The 13,820-nt window shown below is 39.0% G+C and overlaps 1 protein-coding gene across 1 annotated transcript in view; it reads right to left on the bottom strand.

The window, feature by feature from the left end:
• LOC150075054 (chitin synthase chs-2-like) overlaps nucleotides 1–13,820 on the bottom strand; it is a 255,891-nt gene that overhangs the window by 203,540 nt on the left and 38,531 nt on the right. The window contains exon 3 of the mRNA XM_090389070.1: nucleotides 11,627–11,799. Coding sequence (XP_090245196.1) covers nucleotides 11,627–11,799 — 173 coding nt within the window. The remainder of the gene's footprint in view (nucleotides 1–11,626; nucleotides 11,800–13,820) is intronic.

Genomic DNA, 13,820 nt, shown 5'->3' with positions numbered 1-13,820 from the left:
GCCCCCAAATTCCAGTCAATATCTGGGAAATTAAAATCCCCCATTATAAGACTCTCTGATTTACTGGCCCACTCTATTTCCCTGTATAGTTTCTTATTATACTCATCAGAGTCATTAGGCCTATGGTACACTCCTACTCTCAATTTTGATCTCCCAATGCTTATGTCACACCAAACTGACTCCACACTGCACTGTCCAGCGATGTCGACTGGCTTCACTTCCTTGGATTTTATGTATTTCTTAACTAATAGCATAACCCCTCCTCCCTTCCTATCCTGTCTATCCTTTCTGTAGACATTCTACTCCCCAAATTCCAGTTCTGCATTCCTTGTATCTGTGTGACACCACGTCTCTGAAATCCCAACAATATCTGTCTTTGATGTTTTGAGCAATACCTCAAATTCATCAAATTTATTTACTAAACTCCTAGCATTGGTGTACACGCAAGTATACCTGCACCTGTTTCTCTTAGCTACCCTAACACAACCCATGTGTTTACTTGTACCGCAATGGCTCCCAGCAGTCTCTGAAATATCATGCATCTTGTTTTTCAGGCTTCTGCTCATTCTAATAGAAGCAGTGCAAGAATCTCTTTCACCTCTGCCAGTGGCTACTGTCAATCTATTGGTCTTTGTCTCCCCCCAAGCTAGCAGTTTTCCGACCCACCTAACACTGCCTTGATAGCATCAGCAAATATTCTTGCACTCTTTCTATTTAAGTGTATCCCATCCCTGTAGAAGCAATCTCTCCTGTTAACAAGTACAGTCCAGGCTGAAAAAAATTGTACCCCTTGAGCCTTGCACAATCATTCCAGGGCCGAATTAATCGACAGGGCTCTCATCATATACTCCCTCCTATGGTGTCTGGGCAGAATTGCAGACACTTTTAAATTCAACCCTAATTCACGGCTTTTTTTCAACAGTGACCTGTACTTGTTAAGTAATTCCGCCGATCTCCTACTCTTAATATCATTAGTGCCAACGTGTACAACTATATCACCTTTTGTGCCCTTAAAAGATGATATCCGTTCTACAATGTCATCAACTTTTGCCTGTGGCAGACATACCCTGGTCCTGTTCCACCAATATGTACTACATAGCAACCCTCAGCAGTCTTCAACCAAGAAAAGATTTGTATATTTGGCAGAATAATCATGGTGTGATTTATTTTGGCCTGCTGCAATCACAATGTCATTTTTCTTAATAAGCTGCAGTCATTCAATCAAGGTTCAGAGAACAGGCAAAGTCCACTACTAGCAGGTCAACTCTTTTTTTTTTGTTAGTTGTTGGCGCATCAGCTTCTATGGCCATATTGCACCTCCCAAAGTTTTTGCATTTTACTGTGATCAAAGCCCGAGGCGCGAATTGAACCCGCGACCTTTGGGTTGCCAGGCAGGCACTTTACCTACCTGGCTAGCCCAGTCGGCACAGTTCAACTCAGCAGAAGCAACTGAAACACTTAAAGTCATTAGCATTACTAAAGGCATATGATGCAAGAAAGCAAGCTTATACAGCATCAGCCAAGAAAAAAAAAAAAAAAAACACCCTTCTCAAAACCCATCCACTTGCTCCAAATGTTTTTCTAGTTCTGTCTTGAATCTATTTAAGCTATCAACTTCTACAACTACAGATGGAAGTTGGTTCCAACAAACCACCCACTGGCTAAAGGCAAACTTTCACACATCTTCCCTAAAACTGTCTCTCCTCAATATGAATTTATGCCCTCTCAGGAGATTATTCTGAGCAAGAGGAAGAATCCCATCAGCACTGAGCATGCTCAAACCATTTAAGGCTACATATACCTCAATCAGATTACCTCGCAGGTGTCTAGTCTCCAGATACAATAATTTGCGAAACTTAAGCATTTCTTCGTAAGAGCATCCCTTTGTTCCATTCACTAATCATGTTGCCCTTCTCTCTCTACATCCTTCTTAAAATGAAGCCTCCAGACCTGTGTACAGTACTCAAGGCATGGCCTGACCATTGTCTTATACAAGGAAATAATCACCTCCTTATCCCCACTAGAAAAATTTCTGTATATCATTGACAAGACTCCATGAGCTACTGTTGCAGACCGTCTGCACTACTCAGAAAACTTCATATCTGACTGCACAATTAACCCCAGGTCCTTTTCATTCTCTACCACTATCAGTGTAGTACCACACAGTTGATACGTTATTCTGCAGTTACTGCTTCCCATATGCAGTACTTTACATTTATCAACGTTAAACTCCAGATGCCACCTTCAGCCCCTCTGCTCAACTTTTCTAGATCCTGTTGCAGCAGCATACTGTCTTTAGTGTCATTAACAACCCTGCCAACTTAGATATTAAGCCTGATATACCATCATCATTATCATTAATAAATACCGAAAACAACAATAGACCCAACACTGAACCCTGGGGAATAACATTAATCCACGAAGAGCAGTGTCCATTGATTACCATTCTGTCTTCTTCCACTCAACCATCCCTTTATCCATAGCAGCAATTTGCCTCCAATGCCATACTACTCCAATTTGTGTAGCAGCCTTCCATGTAGAACAGTATAAAAGCATTTCTAAGATCCAAATGCATGATATTAATATTATTCTTTGCATCCAGTTCCTTTGTGACCACATCATAGTATCCAACCAAATCAAATCAGACAATCAAGACTTCCCAAGCTATAACCGAAGTCTTGTCTAGATGATCCTGCAGTGCTTCTTTAACCAGTGCCTCCATTGATTTCCCTGGAACAGAAGTTAAAATAACAGGTCTGTAATTACTTGTGTCACCCTTTGCCTTAGATCCTCCTTTGTGAATTGGGGTCACTTTTGCACATCTCCCGTCCATAGGCACTTCCTCCAAGTCCAAGGAAGCATAATTATGGCTAAGGCTTTGCTTACTTCCTTTGCTGCCTCCGTTAATATAACTGCATAGATCCCATCCACCCCAGGTGCCTTTCTTATGTAGCTCACTGCCAGAGTTTAATCATCTAGCTCACTGTCAGAGTTTAATTCAACTCTGGCATTTTCCTCCTGAATAACTCCTGATGTGTAATGTAGATGCAAAATACTCATTTAGTTTGTTAGCTACCTGAGCAAGATCATCGACAGTTGACCATCGATATCCAGTGGACCAATCTGATTCATCCCCTTCCTTCTAGAATTTACATAAATAAAAAACTCTTTATTGTTTTTCTTTGCATCCTTTGCCAAAAATTTCTCATAATCTGCCTTTGTCTGCCTAACCTCCTTTGTGACTTGGTTACAGATCAGCTTATATCTATTATAGGCTTCCGTGTCACTGGTTAATTTATATGTATCCCATGCTTTTTCTTCTCTGCCACATCTCATTAGGCACCTCCATAGCCAGGTGCGTAGGAGCAGCAGTTCGTAGCACATGCTTCTTGATTAGACTGGGCTTCAAGCCCGTGACCACCAAATACTGAGGATGCAGAAAGGTCAGGGAATGACCACTGCATATCCCCAGAGCAATATGGCCTTAGTTGCTAATGCTCTTAAAAACCAATTAACAACGACATCTCATTAGTTCATCTGACTTCCATTTAGGTCTATACCTTGTACAATATTTCTTAGTTGGTATGAAAAGCCTAGTAGCTTCCAAGTTTATTTCTTTGAATGCTTCTCATTTTGAATTTGCTGTTGGTAACATCATCAGCTGGTCCCACCGTATAGAATTTAAATACTGTCTCAGATCACCATAGTTACCTTTATGAAAGCAAAAACCCTTCCCTTTACCATTGATGGTAGTTACCTCTTTGAGTAAATCCCACTTCAGTATACTGTGATCACTGCCACCTAGTGGTTCCTTTATCTGCAGATTCTTAATGCATGAAGAATCATTACTGATAATCAGATCAAGAGTATTACTCCCTCTAGTTGTCTCCCGAACATGCTGCTGTAGAAGACAATCATCCAATAAATCCACAAAAGCCTTGCTACCATCTGAGTGACCAACCCACAAATTCCAGTCAATATCTGGGAAATTAAAATCGCCCAGTATAAGATACTCTGATTTACTGACCTACTATTTCTCTGTACAGTTGTTTATTATACTCATTACAGTCATTAGGCCTATAACACACTCCTACTCTTAATTTTGCTTTCTGAGTGCTTATGTCACACCAAACTGACTGAACAATGGGTGGATAGGCTATGCTTTCTTGGATTTTATGTCTCTCTTAACTAATAACATAACCCCTGTCCCTTCCTATCCTTCCAGTACACATTGTACTCCCCAAATTCTATTTCTGCATTCTTTATTTTAGCATTAGCATTAGCATTAGTAGAGGCATTTGATGCAAGAAAGCAAGCTTATGCAGCATCAGCCAAAAAAAAAAAAAAAAAAAAACCACTTCCACTGCACCCCTCTGTTCGTTCAAAATACCTGTCCAGCTGAGCCTTAAACTTATTTAGGCTATCAACCTCCACCACAAGGGATGGAAGTCTGTTCCACCAACCAACCACCCGCTGGCTAAAGGCAAATTTCCGCATGTCTATCCTACATCTGTCTTTCCTCAATTTGAATTTATGCCCTCTCAGGTGATTTTTCTGAGCTAGAGGAAGAATCCCATCAGCATTGAGCATGCTTAAACCATTCAAGGCTTTATACACCTCTATCAGATCACCTCGCTGGTGCCTAGTCTCCAGACACTGTAATTTGCAAAATTTAAGCCTTTCTTCGTAAGAGCACCCCTTTGTTCCATTCACTAATCTTGTTGCCCTTCTCTGTACTCGTTCCAGCAGCTCTACATCCTTCTTGAAATGAGGCCTCCAGACCTGTATACAGTACTCTAGGTGTGGCCTGACCATCGCCTTATACAATGGAATAATCACCTCCTTATCCCTGCTGGAAAAATTCCTGTATATCATTGACAATACTCCATGAGCTACTCTTGCAGCCCGTCTGCACTGCTCAGAGAACTTCATATCTGCCTGCACAACCACCCCCAAGTCCCTTTCATTCTCTACCACTGTCAGTGTAGTACCACAGAGTTGATACGTTGCTCTGGGGTTACTGTTTCCCATGTGTAGTACTTTACATTTGTCAATGTTAAACTTCATTTGCCACCTCTCAGCCCAACTGCTCAACCTTTCCAGATCCTGTTGCAGCAGCATAGTGTCAGTAGTGTCCTTGACAAACCTGCCAACCTTTGTATCGTCTGCAAACTTGGACATTAAGCCGGATATACCATCATCAATATCATTTATAAATACAGAAAACAATAATGGACCCAACACTGAGCCCTGAGGGACTCCACTAATAACATCAGTCCACGATGAGCAGTGTCCATTGATTACCACTCTCTGTCTTCTCCCCCTCAACCACCCCTTTATCCATAGCAGCAATTTGCCTCCAATGTCACACTGCTCCAATTTGTATAGCAGTCTTCAATGTGCAACAGTATCAAAAGCCTTTCTAAGATCCAAGTATATAATATCAAAGTTATTCCCTGCATCCAGTTCTTTTGTGACTGCATCATAGTATCCAATCAAGTTGGTCAGGCAAGACCTCCCATTAACAAAACCATGCTGTGTCTGAGCTATAACTGAAGTCTTGTCTAAATGATCCTGCAGTGCTTCTTTAACCAGTGCCTCCATTAATTTTCCTGGAACAGAAGTTAAGCTTACAGGTCTATAATTACTTGTGTCAGCCTTTGATCCTCCTTTGTGAATTGGGGTCACATTTGCACATTTCCAGTTTATGGGTACCTTCCCTGAGTCCAAGGAAGCTCTCATAATTATGGCTAAGGGTTTGCTTACTTCCTTTGCTGCCTCCTTTAATATAACTGGATAGATCCCATCCACCCCAGTTGCCTTTCTTGTGTTTATCTTCAACAATTTCTCCTCCACTTTACTCTCAGAGATTACAAGATTCTCTAGATTACTGCCAGAGTTGAATACACCTCTGGCATTCCCCTCGCTGAATAACTCCTCATGTGTGAATGTCGATGCAAAATATTCATTTAGTTTGTTAGCTACCTGAGAAGGATCATCAACACTTGACCCATCAATATCAAGTGGACCAATCTGATTCATCCCCTTCCTTCTAGAGTTTACATAAGTAAAGAACTCTTTGCTGTTTTTCTTTGCATCCCTTGCCAAGGATTTCTCGTAATCTGCCTTCGCCTGCCTAACGTCCTTTGTAACTTGGTTGCATATCAACTTGTATCTATCATAGGTTTCTGTGTCATGTGTTAATTTGTATGTATCCCATGCATTTTTCTTCTCTGCCATATGCCTCATTAGTTCATCTGACATCCATTTTGGCCTAAACCTTGAACAATATTTCTTAGTTGGTATGTAAAGCCTAGTAGTTTCCAAGATAAGTTCTTTGAATGTTTCCCATTTTGAATTTGCTGTTGGTAACATCATCAGTTGGTCCCACTGTATAGAATTTAAATACTGTCTCAGTCCATCGTAGTCGCCTTTACGGAAGCAATAACCCTTCCCTTTACCCCTAATGGTAGTTACCTCTTTGAGTAAATCCCACTTCAGCACACTGTGATCACTGCCACCTAGTGGTTCATTTATCTGCAGATTCTTAATGCATGAAGAATCACTGTTGATAATCAAATCAAGAGTATTACTCCCTCTAGTTGCCTCCCGAACATGCTGATGTAGAAAACAATCATCCAATAAATCCACAAAAGTCCTGCTAGTGTGCGAGTAACCAGCCCCCAAATTCCAGTCAATATCTGTGAAATTAAAATCTCCCATTATAAGACACTCTGATTTACTGGCCCACTCTATTTCCCTGTACAGTTCCTTATTATACTCATCAGAGTCATTAGGCCTATAGCACACTCCTACTCTCAATTTTGATCTCCCAATGTTTATGTCACACCAAACTGACTCCACACTGCACTGTCCAGCGATGTCGACTGGCTTCACTTCCTTGGTTTTTATGTGTTTCTTAACTAATAGCATAACCCCTCCTCCCTTCCTATCCTGTCTATCCTTTCTGTAGACGTTGTACTCCCCAAATTGCAGTTCTGCATTCCTTATATCTGTGTGACACCACGTCTCTGATATCCCAACAATATCTGCCTTCGATGTTTTGAGCAATACCTCAAATTCATCAAATGTATTTACTAAACTCCTAGCATTGGTGTACACGCAAGTATACCTGCACCTGTTTCTATTCTTAGCTACCCTAACACAACCCATGTGTTTACTTGTACCGCAATGGCTCCCAGCAGTCTCTGAAATACCATGCATCTTGTTTTTCAGGCTTCTGCTCATTCCAATAGAGGCAGCGCAAGAATCTCTTTCACCTCTGCCAGTGGCTACTGTTAATCTATTCGTCTTTGTCTCCCCCCAAGCTAGCAGTTTTCCGACCCACCTAACACTGCCTCGATAGCATCAGGAAATATTCTTGCACCCTTTCTATTTAAGTGTATCCCATCCCTGTAGAAGCAATCTGTGTGAAAAATTTATATCTGTGTGACACCACATCTCTGATATCCCAACAATATCTGTCTTTGATGTTTTGACCAAAACCTCAATTACTACGCCCATCACTACTAACGTCAAAGTTTGTGTGCTGCACTGCAAGAAAAATGTCGTTCTTTGATTAATTGCAAAAGTATCTGTTAATTTGTCTCCACTGCTGCATTTCATTAGGACACTTATGGAAAACATCACAGAATGGAGTCAAAATAATCATGAGAAATCTAACAACGTTAAGTTGCATTTATTATGTACATTACCCAACCAATTCTTGTATGAGATTATGATAGCAAACTTTTTTAAATAAAATTTAAATGCAATTAAAATTTTAAATAAACTAGACAATTCTTATTTGTACTAGAATTTCAGAGACAATTGAAGTTTAACATTGATAAATGCAAGGAACTTCACAGGGGGCAGCAGTATTCCGAGATTAACGTAACAACTGCCTGGTACTATATCAGAATAGTGGAGGATGAAAAGATTGGAGGGGGGGGGTAATTATGCAGTCAAATATGAAGTTCTCTGGACAGTGCAAACAGGCTACCAGGACAATCCATAGGTATTTTCCAATGCTATGTAGGAATTTTGCCAGTAGGATTAAGGAACTGATTATCCCTTTGCACAAGGCAATGGTTAAGTCACATCTTGAGTACCATAAACAGGTCTGGAAACCTCATTTCTGGAAAGATGTGGATCTATTGAATTATGTGCAGAGAACAGCAGTGAGATTAGTGAGGAGAATAAAGGGGCTGTTCTTACCAGGAAAGTCTTCAGTTCTGCAATTGCAGCATCTGGAGACTAGACTGCAAGGGGATCTGAGTAACATGTATAAGAATTTGAATACAGCAAGAATGGTTGCAGAACAGATGTGCAGAAATTTGTCTTCAGCCTGCAAGTAGTTGACTGTTGGGACAAATGTCCATCTGGTGTTGTAGAAGTGAGTAGTCTAAATAAATTCAAGAATGGACAGGTGATATAGGAAGTGTTGGCTTCCTTATGTTTTTTTTTTTTTTTTGACTGAAGCTATATAAAGCTTGCTTTCTTGCATCTTTTATCACAGAAAAGGTTAGGGCAGTAAAGGCTGAGTATGAGAAACCAGTGGCTAAGAAACAAAGAATGGAGATGAGATTTTTCATTTATGTGAATGTAAAGAAGAAAACAAATCGGATCTGTTCCTTATGTAATGAGTGCAGGAAAGACTTATTCAGATGAACTGGATAGATACTTTGCATTGATATTTACAGAAGAAAGGGCCATCATGGTGAGGAGAGGCAGTGTGAGTAAGGCTTAGATATATGAAATTAGCAATTTCAAAATTACAGATTATCATTTATTTATCATATATATGATGGCATACACCTCAATTTTCAGGGAGGTGGCCAAAGTGCATTGAATCATTAATGTTACTTTTGAGGGCATCTTTAGACTTGAGAGATTTCTTTCAACTGAAGAAGTACCAACATATATCATCAATACATATAAGTAGTTCTAAAAGGGTACTACAGACTTGTCAGTCAGACTTCAGTGGTAGCGAAAATCTTCGAGGTGACTCAAGGAAAATCAGGAATGGGGTCCTTGAGGGACCCCACACCTGATGTTACACCAATCTGAAGAATATCCATTAATCACAACCCTCTGCTTCTGCCTTGCAATCACCCAGCAATCTATCTTAGAATCTTACCAGTAATCCCAACCTGTTTATGCTTATACAGTAACCACTCATAAGGGACAGAGTCAAATGCTTTGCTAAAATCCAAATAAATTATGTTGAAATTGTGCCCTAAATCCAGCTCATGAGTAACTGTGACAAAACAGCCTACTAAGTTAGTTAAGCATGATTTACCCTTAACAAAGCCATGTTGTGTGTCCTTCAGAATGCCATATCTATTTAAATGTCCCTGGATTGCACTCTTAAAATTCCTTGTCCCCAAGCCAATGCTTTCTCATATGCAGCCATAGCCTCCCTGACCTTACTTGTGGTACTATTAAAGATCAATTGTACCTGTTGTAGGCTTCACTATTCTTCATCGCTCTGTAACTGTTCCATGGTATCTTTTTCTGCTCTATTTGACCAGCCCACTCTGCAATCATCCATTTCAGCATCCTGCTCCTGCAATATTTTCTTAAAAGTGTGTATGTGTTCATAGCTTCTGTGATTTTTGCTTTAAAAGTATTCCATAATTCAAATATATTCACCACCCCTTGGCAATCCACGCAATTCACAGCGACATATAGTGCTTTAAACTGGCAAAGTCCCCTCTTCTTAGGTTAAAACCTGTGCCTTTACCTTTAACTACTGCAATGTCTTCCTTCATCTTCAAACTGGTGATTGCATGATCACTTCCTGACAATGGTTCCTGTCCTTTAAGACCTGTGATGTCATCTGATTCATTAGTAATGATGAGATCAAGAATATTCTCAACCCCCAGTACTTTCTCTAACATAGTACAAATAATGGATTATTCAGCCCAAACCAGGAAGATATTATTAATGACCCCTACAGCATGTTGATGGGCGCCTCCGTAGTCAGGTGGGCAGGAGCAATAGTGCGTAGCACGTGCTTCTTGATTAGACTATGGTTCGAGCCCGTGACCACCAAATACGGAGGATGCGGAAATGTCAGGGAATGACCACCGCATATCCCCAGAGCAATATGGCCTTAGTTGCTAATGCTCCTAAAAACCAAATAACAAACAGCATGTTGATAGCTGAAATAGCCAATGAGAGGAAACTGTGGAGCCTATCCATAATGAGCTGATTCTGTCAACTGTCTCTTGAAATACAGTTGACAGAACTGGGATAAGTGTAAGATTAACAACAATAACAAAAACACTTCATAAAATGGATTGCATGCTAAAGTGTCTCCCAGCAGTGCATTTCACCACATATTCTAATGCAAAGAACAAAAGTATTGGATATAACGACAACAAGAGCAGCACATCATAACAAGTGAAGAATCACTTCACACAATCCAGGTATCAGCAGGAAACATTTGGATGTGGTGCATGCCCAAAGAGCAGTTTCACGTAGACTGTACTGCACTAACAATGAAATAACAATGAAAATGAAATAATCAGTGGTGATAAGTGCAGTGGTTTGGGCCTGTTTTATGTGATCTGGATTTGGTCAACTGCATGTCAATGAAATCACGAATGTAGCTGTTTACTGTGACATTCTCAACAATCCTACCTTATTGCATTGTGGAAATTCTTTAGAGAAGAGCCATATTTGTATCAGCATGTCGGTGCTCCATGTCATAAAGTAAAAAAAAAAAAAAGGTAAAGTGCAGCCATTATCAACCCACTGCAGGATGGAAGCCTCCTCAACAATTCATGCTGAGGGAAATGGACCATAATCTGCCACGCTGGTCCAGTGCAGGTTGGCAGATCGACCGTATTCAGCAGTCAGGGGCTTGAACCCTGGTCTGCTCAAAGAGCGTGTGCTACTGCACTCCCGCTCCTGACCACTCGGCTATGGAGGCCACTGTCATAAAGTACAGACTCACTATTATTCATCTGAAACCACTACTGTGGTTTGGGGAGAATAAAAGTGAACTTGCTATTTCCAGCCCAAACCAGATTCCACATAAACACTTTTTAGATGTTTTGTAACAACAGCTGGGAACTAGCTGTAGCCTTATGGTAGGTGGAAGTTTCCAGTCTCCATACACCAAAAACCTGTAGAAAGTATTCTACCACAGGAGGGAGAGGAGTCATACTTTGAAGTTCATCTAACCAGTTGTTTTTTCATCTTGTGAAACTGGTCTAATTAAGAGAGAAAAAAATTTAAAAAATTAGATGCAGATAAGGAATATCATTAAGAAATATCCTCAACTTTCATTTATTTCCATTAATAAACATCCTGAACTTTCATTTATTTCTATTAAGAAACACAAGGAACAACTTAAAGATGGTGATATGGAGACATATGATGACAGATATCTCTAACTGGAAAATCAGAGTCAGATAACATGATTCGCCAATTTTGAGCTTAATTGGAATTTTATTCCAATTTTGGAATAAAAGAAACAGCTTATACCAATAGAGAAAGGAGAGGAGAGTGGAGTTCCAAATCAAAATTCATGGGTAGCTGCCTAACTGTATCACAATTCGAAAGCTCTAAAAGAACTATAATTCTCTAAAAAATAAATTAAATTTGTTTTACTTACCACCATAAATGTTCCAACCTTTGGCCTAATAAAAGATTTAAAAATACAAATCCTCAAACAGTGCAGAAAAACTAGGCCTTCTGGTATTAAAAGAATGAAAATGAGACTCCACATCCATGCTGCTCTCTCTTGATCAGTAAGGATGACTTTATAGTCCCTATCAGAATTAAGCACTAGGAAAAAATTAAAAATAAACCCGTAAAATTAAAAGTGTTCAAGATTTATGATGCAAAATTTTCCACACAGAAAACAGGAAAAATATTAATAAATACTAATAAAAACTGAGCATACACTTCAATTATCCTGTGACTTGCTATCGCACTCCATTAAGGTATAATTATTCAAATATTTCTTTCAGACTACTGAACCCAAAATGCTTATCCAAGCTTCAGAATCTTGGCCATGCCTGTTCTTTGGGTTTTAAGTTTTATTTTTATTGTTCCAAGGTTAGTTTTAAAAATTACAATACTTTTTTTCCCTGTTCTTTAATGTTGAAATACAGGGAAATGTTTTAGTTTGTGAGCTATATTGCATGGGATTCCCACTAAAATTCAAACTATATTTTTAAAAATGAGGTTTGAATTGTAAATGATTTGTTAATATTTTTTTTCAATTTATGTACAGTGCTTTAATGGGCTACAGTAACTAATCTCAAGATAATTGAGGCATGCCCAGAGTAGTAAGTTCAATTTCCTGCACATCAAAAATTAACTGGATAAAACAAGTAATAGTTTACACTGCTAGATATCAGTCTTCTTCCCTATTATTTATGATTAATCTCTTAAATAATAGAGAAGTATTAAATTTTTTCTACTCTTTTATTTAACATTAATTGTTACTTATATACTCAGCAGACGATTATTCGTATAATTTCCATTTATTTCCATGTATTCTCATACATGGAAATAAATGTAAACTAAATTTAGTGGATAAAAACAATTCTTGTCTGATGTCTACTGCTTGTTTCTATATTCCATTACAGCTATCTGTCTGTAAACAGTTTGGTTGTTTGAATATTATGTGTAAAAAAGAAGTGTGGGTAGTCAGAAACATAACTGTAATCCACAATAATTGAAGAACTACCAAAATTTGTTACTTTCTAGGTAATATGTTAACCCGAGGTTATATTCACCCAAGGCGATCCTGCATTTATCTAAGTGTTACCACAGCGATTTTTCAAATCTAAATCAGTATTTCCAAAAACACATAACATATGGTTTGCACTGATCAAAGTTCAGCAAAATTGAGAGAGAGAGAAAAAAAAAGCTAGTTCATTCATTTTTATAACAAACATGCTTGAATTTATGTTTTTATGCAACTCATTTTTCTCTCTCCTTTTAATACAAATAATACAAAAGTTGTACAAAAAGTAAATGGCTGTTCAAAAAAACAAACAAACAGGAACTTTATTTTATAAATATTTATTTATTAGTTACAATTCCTCAGAGTAATCTATGACCTACTGGCTGCACCGGATTCCAAACATACAGGATGCATCTTATGCCATCAGCACCCTGGTTTTTTTGAAAGAGCAGAGCAATTCATCCTTAAGACCAATCTGAGATAAAAGGGTAGATAAAACTACTGAGTGTTCCCAGTTGAGGACCTGAACAGGATTACTCCTTTCCCAAAGAAGACTAAGTTGGGAATGGAGATTAATTGACCTCCAAGATTAAGACCAAAAGTGGTGGTATTTGATATGGAATGGCGTGTCACTGAACAACATCTTATGACTCAATCATGGGAGGGAAATCTGAGGACTCAGGGATCTCCGAAGTTTAGTTTAGATCAATGGTTCAGGTGTTGGAATAAAAGAAACAGCACCGTATATAGAAGTCACTCAAAGCACATGTACTTATGCACCCTCTCAATTGACCACTCGGCTGCAGCAGCCTTTCAGTTGGCAGCTAGAAATAAGGTGAAAGATAGAAACTTTTAACTTTGTGATACTATGTTCTGCGGCTGTCAGGAAGATTCTGATAACCAGGGTGAGAGTTTTCATTGACCAGCATACGTATATGGTGTGAGACCTTCTGGTACAGTATGCAGTAACATGCTGTAATTTTACTGTAACTTCTGTTACAGTATGCAGTAACATACTGTAAAAGTGATGCCTTCTGCATGTACTGTGGAGGCAAAGAGCACTCTTATAAAGAGTGTACAAAATTAACTGATCCTTCCAGGTTTGAGAACT

The sequence above is a fragment of the Mastigoproctus giganteus genome, chromosome 14, assembly GCF_048544385.1.
Source record: "Mastigoproctus giganteus isolate SK-2022 chromosome 14, ASM4854438v1, whole genome shotgun sequence".
Taxonomy (NCBI): domain Eukaryota; kingdom Metazoa; phylum Arthropoda; class Arachnida; order Uropygi; family Thelyphonidae; genus Mastigoproctus; species Mastigoproctus giganteus.
The sequence above is the reverse complement of the archived record's forward strand: the minus strand, read 5'-3'. Positions and strand labels throughout refer to the sequence as shown.